General features: G+C 38.7%; 1 protein-coding gene across 1 annotated transcript in view; it reads right to left on the bottom strand.

Moving 5' to 3' along the window:
- ERBB4 (erb-b2 receptor tyrosine kinase 4) overlaps positions 1–21523 on the bottom strand; it is a 1012642-nt gene that overhangs the window by 172524 nt on the left and 818595 nt on the right. The window contains exon 17 of the mRNA XM_058186165.1: positions 10409–10483. Within this exon, the coding sequence (XP_058042148.1) occupies positions 10409–10483 (75 nt within the window). The remainder of the gene's footprint in view (positions 1–10408; positions 10484–21523) is intronic.

Below are 21523 nucleotides of genomic sequence, written 5' to 3'. Positions count from 1 at the left end.
ATTTATTTATTTATTTATTTATTTATTTATTTATTTAGGCTTCCTATACAGGTTGTCCTCATTCAGTGACCCAAGTGGATCCAGGAACTTGGTGTTAAGCAAAGCAGTCAAAGCAGTCAAACATTAAGTTGTGAAATCACAACTGCGCTTATGATCTTTTTTCAGTTGTCCTTTGTGTAACAGACCTGCAAAGTTTGTAAATACAAGATTAGTTATAAAATTACTTTTCATCACTGTTGCTACTGTGAACAGTTGCTAAATGACAATTATCTGTTCTGCTAAATTGCTATGGGCTATAAGCAATTTTAGGAAATGCCATAATAAAGTTTAAACGTAATAATTTGAAAACCCAACACATGAAACAATGAACATGCCATCTCACAGGCACAAACCAAACCTCTGTTTTCCAAATGCTTTTCTAAATAGTCAGGTCTTTACAGCCCTTTGGAAGCCCAATAAGGAGGAAGAGGACTGGATATCTCGCTCTGGTAAGTTGGGTGGCATACAAGTTTAATAATAAATAAAATAATAAAATGAAATATAAAAATAAAATAAGATAAATAAAATAAAATAAAATAAAATTTGAGAGTAATCAATCCTTTTTTTGATCTCACATGCTGGCCAGATTGAGCCTGGAGAAGGCAATCACATGGATACCAGGTGTTGAGCCATGAGGGACACCATCTCGAATTGCACTCAAAGACTAACTGATAGCTAAATTAGGGATGTTATATAGGTAAATTTCAATTTGATCCTTACTATCCAGGCAGCTGCATGTTGGATCAGTTGAAGTTTCCAAATGATCTTCAACATCGCCTTCATGTAGAGACAATTAGAGTAGTTCATCCACAAGGAGCCAAGGAAAAGAATGATCTTGCACAATGATTTCTTGATCCAAAAATGGTCAGAGATGCCATAGAATATGCAATTGTGCAAAGGTTCTCCTGGCCATGGCCTTTGTCTGTGTTTTTAACAGGAATTAAGGGTCCAAGAGGACCCCTTATCAAGAATCAACTTTATATGCGGAAGTACAACCCCATCTAGAATTAAAGAAAAAATATCTCTGGATGCAGTAAGCCTTTGCATTCATAGTCACTTCATCTTGATAGTATTTACTGGAATTGAACTAAAACTACTTTCTACCAACGTCATAGATCATAGACAGATCTATGTCTGTTTTTCCCCATCAAATTTTTACAGCGTCCGGGTCAGGATTTCCACTATGCAGCCTGTTCAACATAGAGATGCAGCCTGTTCAACAGCAGAGATGAGAACCTATACATAATCCATATTCTGATACTGTACCCCATGCAGTAGTTATGCAATCTCTCCCAACAATTTTATAAACATGCTCCCAAACATCAGAACTAGTCCAGGAGACCATGGTCATATTTCTTTTTATGATTAAAATGGTTATCATCAGATGATACTTTCTGGTTAGATGCCATGGGAAGCAAGAAAAACAAAACAAAACCCTAGAATCTCTTTTCTTTTAACAGAGGTACAATTGCAGGTGAAGAAAGTAAATGGAGAAATCCTATTATAGGTTTCTCATATAACCTATAGTTGAATATCACTTGTCAAAGGCAGACAAATAATGCTTCATGTCTGATTCTATAAAATTCTTGATGCAGTTGTATGCCTGCTCTCCATTATCATCAAAAGTTGACTGCTGCTGTAATACCCTTTCATGTCAAATGCTGATATCGAACATAACACTCGCTAGCGTTGGAGAAGAATCACGCAACCAGAAAATATTCAAAGGATATTCTCCACTGAACTTTAAGCAAGATAATTTAAAATTTTGACATTAAATCACCCCCCCCCCACCAAGGTGATAGGTGATAAGAATGGATGTCAGTTTTAGGAGTATTAGTTTTCTGAGTTCAAAATAAGGTAAATCTATTAAAGGATAGGCAACAGTCCTCTTTTTATATATATATTAGTCAACTCATCTCTGACTACAAATTTGAGAAATACTTTCCTACCATTTGTGATAGGAAAGATAAAGAATAGTATTATATTTGCAATAGTGGTGAATATCTGTAGCTCAGGTGTAGGATGAGGGTAAAGGTTTGTTCTCTGAGCTTGTGGGTTGGTTTCTGAACGTTTTCTTACCAGGTTAGGTAAACATCTTCAGCAGCATTTAGGGAATGTCAGTGTCAGTGTTCTGTTTATAAGGGCTTTAGGTGTGTCAAGTGAGGGTCTTGTAGTATTATAGTATTATATTTACTATAGTATTATAGTTACTAAAATAATCTTTACATCAGTTGAAAGAAACAAGCTCCTGCCTTATCTATAGTCTATAATAAAAGATCCACAAAAGCCAAAATATCAGCAATAACTATAAAATATAACACTGAAAACAACATATAGGGAAGGAGATCCAGAACTTATTAACTTAGTAAAAGGGGATGTCCTTTTACAAATATGTATAACTGAGGGGAAAGAAAATTTGGCAATACTATGAGTCATACTTCTCTTGACAGCACCTGAGGGAGGGAGGGAGGGAGGGAGGGAGGATTGTTGCTGCTGTTCCGTACTCCTTTAACCTTCAGTCCTCACTGCACACTTGCCAACTCATATCCTGACTTTCCTGAATTTTCACAAGGATATATGATAGCAGAGAAAAAGGCAGGAATAGGGATAGAGTTTCCTGCAGTTTGTTGGAACCCACATAATCAATCCAATTCTCTCTTTCTCTGCAACTGAGGAAAAGAAAAGCACTGATCCAGTAATGCCTAGAGTAACTGCATGAGGCAAAAGGTAGGTGTTCCATATAGATCCATGTGTGTGTGTGTAATTATGTCATTCTTCCTATGAAAAAAAGGGATAAGCATGAAACGCGTGTCTGCATAACAATTAAAAAACTCAGTTACTTGCAGCATATAAAAATTATATTCTATATAATATAGGATATACTATATCCTAAATTATCCTATATGATTATATATATATATATATATATATATATATATATATATAATCATATAGGAAAATATATATATATATATATATATTTGTTTTCTGAGGTTTTCACGGGTGTTTGTATGTAGGTCTTTGGTTGCACAAAGCACGAAGCACGAAGCTGAAGCCTGAAGATGACGAATGAGACTTCGTTGAAATGTTGCCAAGACACTTCCAATTTTACACGGGAGAAAACCCGAACAACCAAAGACCTACATACATATACATATGTAGGTCTTTGGTTGTTCGGGTTTTCTCCGTAAAATTGAAGTGTCTTGGTGACGTTCGACAAGTCTCATTCGTCATCTTCAGGCTTCAGCTTTGTGCTTCTGGGAGCAGTGTGATCGCAGCTGTTTCTTCCTTTTAACTGCTAGTGGGGTTTGAACTGATTGGGTGGGAGTTTGGCTGTGCTCTGATTGGATGGGGTTTTTGTGCTCTGATTGGATGGGGTGTGTCCTGTTTGGGTGGGGGCTTGGTTGTGCTCAGTTTAGTCTGTGTTGCAGAGGATTTGAGCTGGTGAGCTGCATAGCTGTTGTTTGGCTTTGTGGTCGTGCTACATCTTCATAGTGGGTGTCAGTCTGCTGCATGTATGGATTGGAGGGGTTTGAAATGGCTAATGTTGCAGCTGCGGTCTGGCTTCTGGTCCTTGGTCGTGCTTCATGATCAGTGTGGGTTTGGGTCTGCTTTCTGGGTGGATGTGGTGGTGACATCCTGTGTGGACCTCGTGAGTGTGGGTCTGGTGTCATTCCTCGTGTTAGGGACTCGTTTGTCAATAAGGGCAGGTTTCCAAATGGCTGGTAGGCGGAGGTATCATCTCGTTTGTTCATGCTGTGTGGGCGTTTATCTCAATGGCTTCTCTGATTATTCTGTTGTTAAAGTGTTCAGTTTTGGCGATAGTTCTGGTCTTTTTAAAGTCAATATCATGTCCTGTGACTTTAAAGTGTTGGACCAGGGAAGAAGTTGGTTCCTCTTTTTTGACTGAGTTCTTGTGTTCTTCAATGCGTGCACTTATTCTTCTGTTGGTTTGTCCAATGTATGTGGAGGGGCAGGCGGTGCATGGGATTTCATATACTCCTTGATTTTCTAACTCAATTTTGTCTTTGGGGTTTCTTAGGATGGTGGATATTTTTTGGTTTGTGCAGAATGCTGTCTTGATGTTGTGTTTGTGGAGGATCTTGCTGATTCTGTCTGTGGTGCCTTTTATATATGGGAGGAGGGCTGTGCCGTTTTCTTGTTCTCTGTCTTGGATTTTAGTGGGGGGTTCTTTTTGGATTAGCTTGGTAATCTTATTTCTTTGGAATCCATTGGATGTTAGTACAAGGAATCCATTGGATGTTAGTAAAAGGAAGAAACAGCTGCGATCACACACTGCTCCCAGAAGCACGAAGCTGAAGCCTGAAGATGACGAATGAGACTTCGTCGAAACGTCACCAAGACACTTCCAATTTTACACGGGAGAAAACCCGAACAACCAAAGACCTACATACAAACACCCGTGAAAACCTCAGAAAATATATATATATATATATCTGTCTAAACTTTTCCACTATGTTCTGGTCTCAGAATTTGGGGTGTAAATATCAGGCTACATCATGAAGCTTGCATTCATTAAATGTTTGTATATGGTCCCCGCTGACTTTAAAAGGAATACAAGTAAGTAACCACAAAATCTGTTTACCTCTTGTACAGAAAGAAACATGCTGTGCTTTGGGTATATTAACTGCCACTCTATCTGATCCAAAGTTCACTGACAGCTATCCCCACAGTGAAAAAATACTTTGTGCAAGCTAATATTTATGTTAAAAAATAGGTTCTGTTTCTCAACTTAATAAACAGTAGGGCTCTTCAAAACAGGTGGTCTTCCTTGGGATGAAACTGCAAACAGTGGCAGAAATTTAGGCTTAGCATGTAAGTTCATCTACTGAGGTTCTTGGGCCTTTGCTATTAATGAGGCACTAGAGAATCTTGAAATATTCCCAAGTAGCAGATTTTGTATTTCTTCTCCTCTTAATGATGCTTATCTTTCAGGTGTTGTTTGTAATTACAGCTAAATGAAGCTGTAAAAAGTTAAGCTTAGAATAAACAAGATCTCAGTGTTCTACATAAATTCCCCACTGCCATCGCTACCAAAATAACCAGAAAAAAAGAAAATTGAAGAGCTAACTTGAAAATGATCCACTCCTGAGGACACAGAGATTTAAATTAATGTTGGTACCACAATAGAAGTATATAGTGTGCCAGAGGCAGGTAACATGGTGCCCTCTAGTTATTTTGGACTATAATGTGTATAATCCACAATAATTGGATGTTTAGCCTAGAGCAAAAATATAGACCAAAGCATCGGATAGCAACAAGATGCCTACCACTGGTCTATGAAGTAAATAAACTGTTTGTTCATTATGGAATAACCGGATTATTTCTTTTTCTGCTTTGCAGGATATGGTTCCCTCTGTGAAGAAAGATATTGGTATCTGGGGAAATTACAAAGCATTTTCTTCAACAACAACATCTACATTATTTTTAAATGTCGCTATTGCTATCACTCACTTCTAAAGTACAGTTTTCTAATATTAATTTAAGACTAGAGTAATAGTTAATGAATGTTCAAAATCATGGGGTTTTTAAACAAATGTAACAAATCCTAATGTAGCAAGATGATTTATATTTAACCTTTTCAAAGCAATAGGATTAATTTGGCATTGAAATTGAAAGAGCTGATACAAAGGTGATGAGAACAGTTTCAGTCATGTCACTTATTCAGTTTGATTATTCAACGATAAATATTTTAATTGTTGAACTGTTTTTCTGAGATTGGTTGCATGAGAGCTACAGTTGTCATAATCCTTGACTACTTGGCTACTTTGACCAAAATCTTATTGTAACCGGGGAATACTCACAGTAGGATACTGTCAATTAAAAACCAATTATTCCATTTCAGCTTAGAAAATGTTACCTAACTATTTATATGCCTTTTTTAAAACCAAACAAACAAACCCTCATTTAAGTAGTTTTTCCTTAATTAAATAGGGTACAATTAACTTATAAACAACTGGAACATATGGAAAACTGTAATCGACATAGAAGAGCATAGTACTATAAAAATTAAGTCATCTACAAAGATGCAGAACTTATTAATGACTAGTTTCCCTTTCCTATCGTGTATTCTGTGTTGCTGAGTTACTGTGAAATTATAATGAAATCCTGCTGTGAAGTGGTTATCAAACACAAGGAGGAAAAGGTTTCACTGCTTTACAAAGGATTTGCTGTTAATTAGCTTTTGTATACATACACCGTCAACAAAAAAAGAAAGCTTGGTATTTGTAAAAGATGATGCGAAAGAAGAAATGTGCTTTTGTTCAACTGGAAGAAAAGATGAAGAGCATTAATATATGCACACAGTTTTACCCCACCATTTCTCTGTGGGAAAGACTTGGCTAATTAGTTCCTAGTTAGTTAAAAGGGGATATGTGAAAATAAGGGGGACCATTATTTAGTGTATAAATCAATACATACATCTGATAAGAGAAGGAAATATTAAAACATTGTTTCCCTATGCTGATTACATCTGCTACATTATGATTGCTTATCTACCAGAAAAAGAAAAATGGTTCCCTTTCATTTTATGGATTTTTTTGCTCTTAATTATACCTTGAATGCTTGCTGTGAAAGCTGAAATGTTAGCATTTTCCTGAAATATAGTCATGAATTAGCTCTTCAGTTGGGCTGCTAGGCTTTGCATCAGTTTCTGGCTCAAGATATTTCATCTGGTACACCAATGAAGTTCCAGGTACTTACTATAATATACCAGGAAAGCAATGGTTATGCATGACCTCTATACATTTCATAGGACTAAGGCATGCCTAGTAGCGGAAGATAAATACTGTGACAAAAGAACTCAGGTGGCAGAACTTTGGAGTGTGCCTCCTGGATAGAATCATATCTAATGGTCTCATACGGCAGTAATTTTATATATTCATTGTATCAGCAATGACAGCCCTGGACTGGCTGGCATGGAAGCTAGCCAGGATCAGCCAGTCTTCAAGTAGGAGGTCTCCAGGCAATTTCAGTGCTGAAGGCTATTCTGGGAGTTGAAAATCACCCTGGAAGATGGCAAGAGCTCCCATCCTGTGGCCAAGTAAACAGCCCATGAAATCACTATAAAGGGAGACTCTATTTAAAATATTTACCCCTCATTCATGGGCGAGAGTGGAAGAAAACTTACAGGTTTGCTTTGGAAAATCCTACATAGTAGAGATATTATCCTCCTTCTTTCTTCCTGTTTATTTTCCTCTTTCTTCTTTAGAACCAAACTTTGGTTCCTCAGTTGAAAGAATAAAGTAGAGTGTTCGAACTTTTGACTTTAAGCATGAGGCATCATTGGGCTTGCCACCACTTAATTGGTTTGGGCAGTTTATGGTAAAGTGAAATATGCTCACTCTTCCTTTACTGTATGTTAAAAGGTTATGATATTTTACAGTAGAAAGATTAATAAACTACTTGTTTCCACATCCTTTGTTACAGTACTGTACAATAGGCAAGTGGCTGATAAGTTAAGAGTGAAATATTGGATTTATTCATTTCAAGACATTAAGGAAGCAAACATTATTAGATCTATGCAGTGATCTGGATTAAAGGAGGAGAAAGTGAATCTGCTCTTATAGTTCTCAGGAAGAAAAGCTGTTTAAGAAAACAGCTTTTCTTCCTGATTCTGCACAATTCTACTGTACAAAATGATTAATTTAGTTCAAGGAGATGCCACTATGTATATGTCCATACCACATACTCTCAATTTCTTTTCTCCTTCAATTTCTTTTCCCCTTTTCTCTCAAATTCTTTTCTCATTCAAAATTCTCATTCAAAATTCTCATTCATACCTAATCATTATGACTATTTACTTTGTTAAGTTTTATTGTCTCAGTTTGTCTTCTGGTACCAACTGGCAATGTATACTGGGAGGGCATAGATGGTAGTTCTGCAAACAAAGTCCTTGCCTTAACGGCAATTACATTGTATGGCATTGAAGATTATATTTTGAGTCTCTTTAACTTCTATTAACATATCTAGGTAAAATAATTTAAAATGAAGTGACCTATACTAAAGTTCTCCTTTTCATTAAATTCAGAGAGGCTGAATATGTGTTTGAAACCAAGCATGGGACATAAAAGACTATGCATTTTTGAGTGAAGACTTGGACTGTAAAATTCAAAACAGTCGGCAGTGTGAAGGCAGATATGTGATGCTTTCTGTGTGGATATTCTGGCTATTTAAAAATCTCTCCATCACTATAGTATTCATCAGTTCAGTTTTTCATGATTTTCAAACAATAAGTGATAATAAAGCTCATTCCCAGTACAGTTAAAATGATCATTCAAAAAATGACCATAATAAATGCATGGCAAAAGCTTGAAACAGCTAGTAAGTGGGAAACACAACAATAAGCAAGCTAGAAACCATCTGCCAACCTACCAAAGATTGCCAACTAATTCTGGCACACTCTCCATTCCTCTCTTCTTTTCTCTTGGCATGTGCTTCCAATTCTGGTTTTAGAGCTGATGAGTCCATTTTCTGCCAGTTGTTCTGTAAGAGGGAATTCTTTACTGGCAAAAACAGGGACACATCTGGCTCCTTGCTATTGATAGCTAATATGAGATTATTCCTGTACTTATTCTGCTTCCTCTATTCCAAGTCTATATGTTAGCATGGATCAGTGTACAGTTCTTCTGTGCCTTCAAGCAACATCTACTGAATATATTCCTGGACAATAGTGAAGAATCGTATTAAATAAGCATACTAAAATTACATACTAATTCCCATTCATAAATATAAACTGTCTGCTCACTTTAGTAAGCTCTTAGCCTGATTCTATGCTCAGAAGTAAGCCATCATGACTCCAGTAGGACATATTCCTTTTGCCCATATCTGCAAGCCTAAACAGTAGTTATAATTATGAATGTGTTCCATTGAGTGGAACAATGTCCTAGAACTGAAATGTGTTGGTTTCTCTTCCTGGGTCAAATAATCTTTTACCTGATCTGTAGTAATATACTGTATTAACAAAGTTCCTGGGCAAGGACAGGAACAGTTAGTTATTGAGCCAAAATAAATATATTTTAACAATGCCCATCTATATATGATTTTCTGCTGATCTGAATTTATTCTGTTAATATGCAATCTAGCCTCAGGATCAAAATGTGTCATAGAAGTACATTTGTATTTTTGATCAAAATTTTATGCTATAATATATTAATTCGATTCAGCAGGTTAGGCATCTTAGAGGTCCTGTCAGCCAAAAATGTCAGCTGGTGGGGACAGGTAACATGCCTTTTCTGTCATAGACCTGCCCTCTGGAACATTTTCCCTCCCAAAATCAGGATAGCTCCCAGTCTGATTGCTTTTTATATGATTGTGAAGACTTGGTGGTATGCCCAGACCTGAGGCCCTGTGTGTGTGTTAAGGGCTCCATTTCTTGCCTGAATTAACAGTTGCCAATTAAACATGGTAACAGTTTTACATGTGTATGTGTGTGTGTGTTTTATGATATACACCACCCAGAATCACTTAAGATAGGTGAGTATAAAAATAAATAAATAAATAAAAATATCTCTCAAGAACTATCAGATAATTAAGACAATTCATTCACTATTTTCAGAAACAACTATTATATCTAAATACAAGTAATAAAAAGAACTACATTTTGATGATGTTGATCTAAAGAAAAATAATAATCAGCGGACGTAAGGTTAGTGCAGAATATTTGAGATAGAAAATCACATTAACCAGTTTGATTAGTTTGGGACATATAACCAGAAAGAAGCCATTCTATTTTTCAAACTCAATTCCTGGAAACTGCCTGGACAAGTCCTTGCAGTTGTCTTGGCAAGATTTCAAAAGTGGTTTGTTTTTGCCTGCTTCCTAGGGCTGAAAAAGAGTGACTGGCCCAAGATCACCTAGCTGACTTTGTGCCTAAACCAGAACCAGAACTCACTGTCTCCTGGTTTCAAGTCTGACTGTTAACCACTACACTAGCCTAGTTCTCATGAGGAATATTAATACATTTCTTTATACTGGTGCTGTTGCAACAAGTTTTGTTCCACCCTTCTCCCATTCCAGGTAGTGTAGTTCGAATACAGGCTATGGAATCTCTTAAGGACTCCAGCCTGCCTTACACAATCACCATTTAAATCTCCACTAAAAATATATTTTTAGCATTCAAATTCCAAAAGAATCATGAAAGCATGTGGGAACTGCAATTTTATGTTTGAGGTTGCATGCTTAAATTTATTTAATTTAGTAAGCGTCAATAGTATAGAAAGTAGCCCAAAAAGACTTGAATGGATGAATACAAATTTAGGATCCCACTCACTAAACTGGGTAATGCAATTATCCTACTCCTTATAAAGAAAGAACAAAAAGAACAAAAAGTTGGGATGGCTGATGTTACCTAGCGTGCTGGAGTAATGTGGACTGGCGTGTCCACGGATAGTAAATGCAGTCATGCCTAGTGGGGCCTCTACACCTGCAGGCAATTACAGAACAGAAAAGATCATTCACCATTCACAGGGGCCATGCACACACAAGCACCTTTGCGCACACATGGAACATGGAGGTGTGGCAAGAGGAGCAAGTGCTCAGCAAGTACCTATCCATGAAACCAATGCAGTCCTCGAGGCGTGGGCCTATGCACCTGCAGCGAATCCAGGTGAAGGTGGGGGAAGGGAGAAGAGAGAAAGAAAAAACATGCATTAGGTATTTTATAGGCAGAATCATCATCATCATCACCCCCTTTCATTGTCCTTGCTCCAAATAGTTACATTACAATACTCCCTCAATTGACACGAAGCCATTGCTTCAAATGTTTTTCAGTTCAAAATGCCTCGTGTTATGCTCTGCTGTTTGTAAAATTGCAAGGCTAAATCACTGTGGATACAAATTGCGATTCTTCAGTTACTTACCTCAGTACAGATAATTGTGGATTTTTGTAAAAATGATCAGAGCCAAGTTTCACCTGCCAAGGCAAGGATCTACATGGTACCTTAATACAATGGCCCAATAAATCCAATCATTACTGACTATAATACAGTTATGGCTTCAAAGATAACAATTAACATTTTCTCTATTTCAAGGGGCATAACTACCATTCAATTATGCTGCTTCTATCAAGGCTGGATAAAAAGTAATTATATTCATCCAATGTGTGTGTTTATTGATTGATCAATTGATTGATCACATTTATAATACTACCAAACTCAGTTATGTATTCTGTACAGCATTCAACATTTAAAATAGTAAGAAACAATATAAGAAAGATAAGAAGTGTCTTTGTGTCAAGAAAAATAAAAACATCAGGTTAACATGTAAAATTATATCAAAGGCTCACCACACACACTAACCGAAGACCTGGGGGAAAACCAGGTTATGAAGTGCTTTTTGAAGATAGACCCACACAGCTCTATGGAGGATATTGTTACAGAGGGTAGCTGCTGCAACAAGAAAAACCCTGCTTCCTTGCCCTCATTAGATGATATGATTTAATGAGCATGATGCAAACCAACTCTTGTTGGATTGTATAGGACAGGCAGAAATGATCAGAGATACATAGTCATTCAGGCAGCCAGGTTCTATGGGTAAAGGGTTTGTGGTAACCCAGCAACTTGAATTGCATTTGAAAGCTAACTAGTAACCAATGTAGTTCATGAGCAACAGTATTACAATGGCATTGTCTGGTCCATCCATTACTGTCTGCATTGATGCATTCTGGAGCAGCTGCAGCTTCCAAGGGATCTTCAAGGGCAATGCCATTTACAACACATTGCATTAGTCCACATGTGAAGTGACTAAGACACAAATTATTGTTTTGATAGGTGGCCTCTCCAGTCCAGGAGCAGGAATGGCTAACATACAAGATGGATCTGTACAATAGATTTCTTAGCAAGCACAAACTAGAAAAATCTCCAGATTTCACACCACTCCTAAATGGGGAAAGGCAAACCCATCCAAAATTAAATACTCACAATGGCTCAAATGCTAGGGTTGAGTCCGAGTCTGTTCCTATCCATCCTGCTCCTCATAACCTCTAGACCAGGGTGAACAATTAATTTTCCCAAGGGGTCACATGAAAACCTGGGTCTGCCACTACCCCCCATTTCCTCGTCACAGGTCAGACAGGGATATACAAATGTGGCCCACAGGTTGTAAAATGGCCAAGTCTGCTGTAGACCCTGGCATCCAACAACATCACTTGGACAGCCCAGGATCAACATGTAAAAGAGTGTATCATTTCACATCCTCAAATGACTTCAGCCAATGGCCTCATGTAGATATTACATGGAGTAAAAGAATCAAACTTTGAAGCATCTCACAGGTTAGAAGCCTCAGACTCAATCTCTCTTTTTTCCCATCAACTGGAACTATACACAGAGAAAGGGCACACACACCCTTGCCAGGAGAATCATGGATCTAACAAAAAAGTAGTTGGTTAGAACATCCCAGCTAAACGTACAAGACTATACCCTAGGTATCTTAATAAGACTTGCCCAGTCACAGTGGAACTATGAGCAAATCTCAATGACTTTATCGATCAGATAGCTAGAATATTCCAATGGGATACTCCAGATGATGCTGTGACTTGTCCTTTCCCAACAAGGAAGGGGAAAGAATGGATTACCTTAAATATACCATATTTTTCACATAAGATGCAAAAGTGGGTGGAAATGTCTGTGCATCTTATGGAGCGAATATTACCAATCCTTTGGTGAATAGCAGCGGAATGGGACTTTTAGGCTCCTACCCTTGGCTGTGCCTACTTCTCCTCCAGGGTCCCGCCTCCACACATTAATCTCTAGCTTTTCTCCTTGGCTGGTCCTCCCCTAGGTGTTCACCCTGGTCAATGGGCCACAGCCCCTCTGTCCCACACCCTTCGGTGTGGCCCATTCACCAAAACAACATTTGTTCTGGGCCTTTGGCCTCACGGGACAGTTAGCCGCCAACTGGGGAGCTTTGGGGGAGGTGCTGCAGCCAAACAGTGCCTCAGGCGGTTGTTAGGAGAAGGGGAGGGGTGGAAGCTCCCCTGTACCTGATTGTGCCTCCCTGACACCAAATGGGCAGTGTTTGTTGCTGCAACCTCCTTCCTGGATGCCACTGCTGCTGCAGTGAGGCCACCTGGGTTCAGTTGGAAGAGAAGAGAAGACCAGGGATGGGAGGGGCGGTAAGTAAGACAGCTTCATCCAAAGGAGTTTTTGTTTCAGGTGAGTATTCTAGCCTTAGAAGAAGAGAGGGAAGGAGGAAGGGAAGGGTGGGAGAGAGAGAGAAAACAAAGAGAGAGAGAGAGAGACAGAGCAGAAGGGAATAAAGAAAGAAAAGTAAAATAAAGGAAAGGGAAGGAAAGGAAAGGAAAGGAAGGAAGGAAGGAAGGAAGGAAGGAAGGAAGGAAGGAAGGAAGGAAGGAAGGAAGGAAGGAAGGAAGGAAGGAAGGAAAGAGAATGAGATATTGATGGATGGAGGGAGGGATGGAGGGAGGGAGGGAGGGAGGGAGAGAAAAAGGAGAGGAAGGAAGGACCACAAACCCTGGCACTAGATGTAGCTTCAGAGAATGCTTTGAAACAGCAAGCAATCCAGGGCTGGAAGGGTCATATAATAATAATAATAATAATAATAATAATAATAATAATAATAATAATAATAATAATAATAATAATAATAATAAAAAAAAAATTTTTATACCGCCCTTCTCCCGAAGGACTCAGGGCGGTGCACAGCCAGATAAAAAACAACAATCCATAAATACAATACAAATAAAAACAGTGCTAAAAAACTTATTAAATTTGGCCCCTAAATTTAAAATACATAAAATACATAAAATATATGAACCATAAAACCCCATTTAAGATACAAATACTAATACTAATTTTATGCCAGTCCTGGCATAAAATCTAGTCCAACCCCCTGCTCCAGTAGGAGACCTTATATCATCTGGATTGTTTTGATGTCTCTAACATGACGAAAATTCCCAGAAAAGGGAAGGAGTTTACTAGGACAAGGCTGCCATGCAGAGGAAGGCAGAGATAGTCCTCGACCTACGACCACAATTGAGCCCAACTTTTGGTTGATAAGCAAGAGCGCTGTTAAAGTGAGTTTAGACTCATTTTACTCAATCCATCCTCCAACAGTGAATGTCAATCACTGTGGACCAGATTGAGAATTTGAGAGCAAAGGCCTGCCAGATTACTGGTGATTGACACACTCGTAAGGGAAAGGTAAGGATACCCTTCGACTTACTGTGTGTCCACCATTGAGCCTTGAATCTCTGTTGCTAAGTGAAATAGCTGTTCAGTGAGCTTTCACCCACTTTATGACCTTTCTTGCCACCGTTGTTAAGTGAATAATTGCAGCTCTTAACTAAGTCACATGGCCATTAAGTGAATCTATCTTCCCTGTGAACTTCATTGGTCAGGTCACAAAAGGGGATCACATGACTCTGGGACACTGAGACCGTCATAAGTAAGAGTCAGTTGCGAATTTGGATCACCTGACCATGGGGATGCTGCAATGGTTGTTAAGTATGAAAAACAGTCATAAGTCCCTTTTTCCAGTGCCATTGTAACTTGTAACTTTTTCTCTCCCTCCCTCCCTCTTTCTTTTTTCTTTCTTTCCTTTCTTTCTTTCCTTTCTTTCTCTCTCTCTCTCTTTCTTTTTTTCTCCCTTCCCTCCCTGTTTCAGCCCCTCCCCTTCCTTCTCCTAACAAGCGCCTGAGGCCCTTTGGCTGCAGCACCTCCCCAAAATCCCCTCAGCCCCTGCAATCGATCACACCATGGCTTCTGGACTGCCAGCACTGGGAGTTAGCCGATTGGCTGGAGGCGAACTGTCCTGTGCAGCCAAAGGCCCAGGACAAACACTCATTCAGTGAATGGGCCGTGCCAAAGCAGTTTTTGTCCCAGGCCTTTGGCTACATGGGACAACTGTTGGCTAACTGTCAATGCTGGCAGCTAATAGCCATGGTGGGATCAACACTCAATCACAGTGAGAGGCTGAATAGAAACAACCCAATCCAAGGACCACATTCTAGCCTACAACTAAGGCCTGCCTTAAATGCTCATCAGAACCTCAGAGAAAACCCCACATTCCTTCTAAAGCTGTTAGTTGCCTAGGACAGACAGATCCATTAGTTGCCATGGACAAAATGATCTAATGCAGGGGTGTCAAACTCAAGGCCTGGCGGCTGGATCCAGCCTGTGGGGTGCTTAGCACTGGCCTGCAGGGCTGCACTGGAAACAGTGAAGGACTGGCCCACAGTGCCTCTGCCGGTGAAAACAGAGCTTGGGAGGGCTCCATGTGGCCCTCCTGAGCTCCATTTTCACTGGCAGAGGGTTGCAGGAGGTCATCACAGCTGAAAACAGAACTCGGGAGCCCGTTTTTGCTGGCAGAGCACTTGGGCCACCACAAGCACCCCCAACATGAGTGACGTCAAGCTGGCCATGCCCTCCCCCCGCCACACACCCCGCCCCCCCAAGGTCAAACACAATCCTGATACGGCCCTCAATGAAATCAAGTTTGACACCCCTGATCTAATGAGTCATACCCTCTCTGCAGGCTGAAGTAACATCTGCAAGACAAAAATCAATGAAAGACTGATCTCTCTTTCATAGCTGAAGATACTGCCCTCACTACCAAATAACATTGCAACTACTGTGAGATAAAAGGCAGATTTAGTATGCCCCAATTCAAGACAGGTTCTTGATTATTTGGATCCATGGTTGTCACAGCAGCCATGAACTCCTGAACTGCCTCAGACTATATGCTACCATGGGGTAAGTTAAAATCCCCAAGATCTACTAACCTTAGGGACCTAGTTGCTAACCCAGTGACAAAGTTAAGCAAATCAGGAAGGATGCCACTGCATTGCAGAGCGACCAGTATAAGAATAATAATTGTCAGATAGTATAGTATAGTATAGTATAGTATAGTATAGTATAGTATAGTATAGTATAGGATAGGATAGGATAGGATAGGATAGGATAGGATAGGATAGGATAGGATAGGATAGGATAGGACAGGACAGGACAGGATAGGAAAGAATCTTTATTGTCACTTTCAATGTACACTAATCAGTATACATTAAAATGAAATTACATTCAGCTCTCAAAAGATAAGCATTATACATATACCCACATACAGACACAGAGAAATATCACTGTTTAGTTCGAATGTGGATCTAGACATGGGGGAAAAAGAGAATCCTGTGAGTTTACAAGGCGGATGGCATAAGGAACAAAGCTGTTACAGAATTTAGTAATAGTTCTGCTACAGATAATTTGAAACCTCCTCCCAGAGGGGAGCAAAAGAAACAGACCATGAAGTGGGTGTGTGGGGTCTTCGAGCTCTAAGCACATAGTGATAATGTATGAAGACACCAAATCAGATTGTTAGTTAACTGCAACCCCAGATATTTAATACTCTTGACCACCTCCACAGCTTCAGCCTTGATACAAAGTGGAGTATGACTACGATGGCGCTTTCTAAAATCAACAGTGATCTCCTTTGTCTTGTTAACATTCAAAACCAAGTTATTTGGTTAAACCCTAACCCTAACCTTAACCAAGTTATTTGTATTGCACCAGTTCATCAAAACCTTCACCTCCTCCCTTTAAGAATCTTCATTGTCATCCCAGATAACTGCTGTGCCATCCATATACTTCACAATATGATTCATTGCAGATTTGGCACAGCAGTCATGGGTCATCAAGGTGAACAGTAAGGGACTCAAGACACAGCCCGTGGGGAATCCATACTCAAGGAGATGGAATTGGAAACTTTTCTTCCAACTGTCAAAAACTCTTCTATCTCCAGGTATGCCAAACTAAGATGAAGCACACAAGTGCATCATCTATAGAACCTAACTATCAGCCAAAGGATCTCACATCCATGCATGAACAGTAGTGCTTTTGAAAGCCATCAAGATTTCTTGAATGACAAGTGCACCTCAGTCCACCCAATGCCTGGGTTCATAGCTGATCTGGGCTCATAAATCAATCATTGGATGGAGTTCTCATTCTTTTGAGAACTTCAGATAAAATCCTTATTTTTTTTTAATTTTTGGGACAAACCTATTTTTTCATATGTATCCTGGACAGATAGAATACCCATGAGAATAAGAAAGCCTCATGGTATATCAGATGAAATATGAATTTCTCTTCAGCGTCACATTGAGCACAAACATATCATCAGGAATTCTTTCCCCTCTCTTGAAATCTAAAATGCTCTGATGAAAGAAAGGATTTCGGCCTACATTTTAGGGAATCCTAACAAAGGCATTTGCTTCGAGTATATAGGCTTCTGGTGCCAAGCCAATGTTCATACATCAAATATAAGAAAATCAGAAACACTACACTACTAACCAGAGTATATAAAACATTTGCTAGACCAATTCTTGAATACAGCTTACCTGTCTGGAACCCATACCTCATTTCGGACATTAATACAATTGAACATGTCCAGAAATATTTTACAAGAAGAGTTCTCCACTCCTCTGATTACAACAAAATACCTTATGCCACCAGACTTGAAATCCTGGGTTTAGAAAATTTAGAACTCTGCTGCCTTCAACATGATCTGAGTTTAACTCATAGAATCATCTGTTACAATATCCTTCCTGTTGAAGACTACTTCAGCTTCAACCACAACAATACACAAGCACACAATAGATTTAAGCTTAATGTGAACCGCTCCAATCTTGATTGCAGAAAATATGACTTCAGTAACAGAGTTGTTAATGCCTGGAATGCACTACCAGACTCTGTGGTCTCTTCCCAAAATCCCCAAAGCTTTAACCAAAAACTATCTACTATTGACCTCACCCCATTCCTAAAAGGTCTGTAAGGAGCGTGCATAAGAGCACCAATGTGCCTACCGTTCCTGTCCTAATGTTCCCTTTGATTGTATCCAATTTCATATAGTTATTACATACTTATGATTATATTTATGCTTATATATCAAGTATATATATGCTTATGCTTATATATACTGTTGTGACAAATAAATAAATAAATAAATATCTTCTGTTTACAAGGCTGGTATGGAATGATATGGCAATGGCACTCTGCACTTACTGAACAGCTTTTTTTATACCAATTTCATTCCAGCTGCCAAGCTACCACAGGGAATTAAAGATTATATAGAGAAGTATTTTGATTTTTTTTTTACCATCATTCCTATTCTGAATCAAGTCAGATATCTCATCTTAGTCACTGTTTCCATTGATTCTTAAAAAGCCATGAAGAAGAAAAATAATTAATAAGAAAATAAAATGAAGGTAAATTAATTTATTCAGAGCATAGATCACTAAAACCCTGAAAGCAGGGAGAGAAATAAGGCAAAAAAACACCAACATCTCAGATATGCATTATGGCTACTTAAAGTCCCCCATCGTCACTAAATGGCACACTGACACATTTTAAAGGTGGTGTATTTATAAAAATAGCTTTAAAAAAAGAGGAGTCACACTTTTATTTTGCTTAGCTACCCATGTTTTCCCAAAAATAAGACCCTGTTTATATTTTTTTGCACCCTGAAATAAGCACTTGGCTTTATTGACATGTGCTCAAAAACCCAATTGGGCTTATTATCAGGGGATTTCTTATTTTGGGGAAAACAGGGTACTAGCATTAATACAAGCAAGTAATTTGATACCTGTAGCCTGTTCTGAATAAGATAATTGCTTCATGTTTAATAATATAAAAATCAGAAAATTATTATGAATCACATTTGATTTATCAAAAGCCAAAATGTCTGTTTCAGAATATATTTTTGCTTCTATTTTACAGTAAGTACTTAGAAGAGACAATTGACAAAATTCATTTTTTCATAGATTGGTAGCTTGGCAACCCTCCAAAATGTATGTGTAATTTTATTACAAGGGGGTATCCAAATAAAATGTCTGTAGGAGAGACATCAGAGGCATGGTTTCATATATATGTATTATTGCCCAGATGCATTCACCACAGCCTCCAGAAATTTCAGGCAAAAGCCACAAAGGACAAGGTACTGATGAATAAGATATTTGTCTGGAACAATTTTCTGCTCTATCTACCTGAACTGAATTTAAACTCACCAATGGGGTTAAGCCAATATTTTTATTGCCCCTATTTGTATTTTTAACAATTAATATACAATTATATATAAAGAATTTTTCCACTGCTGTTGCAATGACAGAAGGGTGCAAAAATTCCAGTTGTTACATTTCTTTATTTCCAGATGTTTTATAGATTCAAGAAGAGAACTAATATTATTTTAGGCACTTATTTTTAACATTAAATATATGTTAAGCTATATAAAACTATCTGTCAGCCTCCACTCCAAACTTCGTATCTCTTTGTACTCCTTATATTTAGTTGTTAGATAGAATGGGATTGTATTTCAGTTGTTAGATAGAATGGGATTGTATTTCTAATGTAAATAGCTATTGGATTCAAATTAAGAAGAGAGGGGCCTTTAAGAGTGTCGGTCTGACATAATTAAGGTGGGAGGGGAGATTAATGTTTTGAATTCAACAGGAATGATTGAGCGCGAACGCTAACGGACATTGCATTCCTGATTTGATTGACAACCAGAGACCTGCGGAAGAAGATTACCAAGGGACCACGGGAAGGAGCTGGCATTGGACCAGACCTGATGACCTTTTGGGAAAGAGGAGGGAGGAATAGGGTGATACAGATTGTCAGCCATATTCTGTCTCAGATTCAACTCAAACCCTGCTGCTATCCAGATGTAATTAGTAAAAGTACTTTTCTTTATTTGCAAATGAAGTCAAGGTGTATTCTTTCCTAGTTATAATCAGAGGCAGCCTGACACTATCTTCCATTATTAAACCCCTCTGAAATGCCTTTTTTTTCTTCCCAGTAGTAATAATTATTTTTAATCATATAACCCACATTTTAAAGGACCAAATAGAAGTTACCTCTACCACAAATTCTGGGATATCTTTGCATTCTTAGTTTAATTTCCCTAAAAGCTCTATTGTAATTACAGCTGTAAAATCAGAAAAAGGTCTCATTTTGAATAGCAACAGCTGTTGACATCAACATTTTATTGAATTATTTACTACTTTAATTTTAGCAGCAAAACAATAAAAGCCTCTTGTGAATTATTATTTTACAAAATTAATTTGTTAGTTGTCTCTTGGTTTTTGTTAGAGATTGTCCAACCGTCTCATTGCAAAATAACTTGAGTGGTCTATATATTAAATGTTCAGAAGTCACACAACTTCAGCTGCTGGGATGCCAAGCTTCACTTACTTTAGTGAGAAAAATTCTTCTTTGGATTTGAAAATGCTCTTCTCTTCTCTGCATGCACGGGGCAGGGATGAAGTGCTGTGAAATCTACTACCGGTTCGCTTCGCTACTGGTTCGCTTTCCGTGTGCATGCGCAGTGCACATCAAGAATAAACACTAACTCAATCAGAAATTTCTGAGAACTCTAGGAGTGGAATGGTCTGATATATAATGGATTGGAAGAAAAGTATCTTCTTTGTCTTTGGAAGGGGAGTGGAGGTTTTAAGGAATGACTATGGATTATGATTTGTGCTAGATTTTAATTTTTGTTGTTAGTTTTATACCCTGTATTCGGTTCTCGGAAGTCCTGGGGGTGGGGAGGAAGGGAAGGAGGGGAGGGGCAGAAAATGGATTGATAGTTAATGTACAAAGATGATTGAAGATGTATAATTAATGTAAGATCGGACCTGCCTGTCTACTACTTTAGAATGATGGGAAAGAAGGAAGTAGAAGAGAGAAGGAGGAAAGAGAAGAGGAGGAGGAGGAAAGGAAGGAAGAGGGGAAGAGGGAGAAGAAAGGAGTAGGGAGGAAAGAGGAGAGGATGTAGATAAGAGAGGGGGAGGATGGTTATGGAAAGTAGAAGAAGGTAGAGAAGGAGAGTAAAAGGAAAAGGAAGGGGGTGGTGACCGGGCAGATCCGATTAATTGTATATGATGGTACATTAAATATGTTATTGGATATGTTATTGGATAAGAATGTCAAAATAAAACTTTTTTGAACAAAAAAAAAATGCGTGCTTTGTGCGCAGGAGCACTGCAGGCACTACCGCGCAGCACTGAAAAAGGAGGATTAAGAAGCCTTTTCTGAGTCTGCAGAGGTAAGTAGAACAGCGAGTGGAGGAAAGCTGTGCCACCCAATTTAGATTCGCCAGAAAGCAGGATTTTTTGCTTTCTAGTGAATATAAATCGCGTGGTACACCTGATCATCAGAAATACCGGTTCTCCCAAACTGGTAGCATTTTTTTTTACTACCAGTTCACCCAAACTAGTAGCATTTTACCCCTGGTGCGGGGGGTGCAGGGCGCATGCAGGGGGGGAAGGGCACATTGCATTTGGGGATTTGGGTACGCGCACGTGTACTTTGGGCACTCAGTCCGGAAAAGTTTAGCCATCACTGGTTTACAAGGTTTAAAGAAAAGAGAATTCCCAACTAAGAAAAAAGTGCACAAAGTTGTGTTTATAGAGAAGAAAAGCTTCCATAAACTACCATAAACTTCCATAAATTACCCTCTAGCT

This window comes from Ahaetulla prasina, chromosome 1 (genome assembly GCF_028640845.1).
Source record: "Ahaetulla prasina isolate Xishuangbanna chromosome 1, ASM2864084v1, whole genome shotgun sequence".
Classification (NCBI taxonomy): Eukaryota; Metazoa; Chordata; class Lepidosauria; order Squamata; family Colubridae; genus Ahaetulla; species Ahaetulla prasina.
Note: the sequence above shows the minus strand (reverse complement) of the source record. Positions and strands in the feature narration are given on the sequence as shown.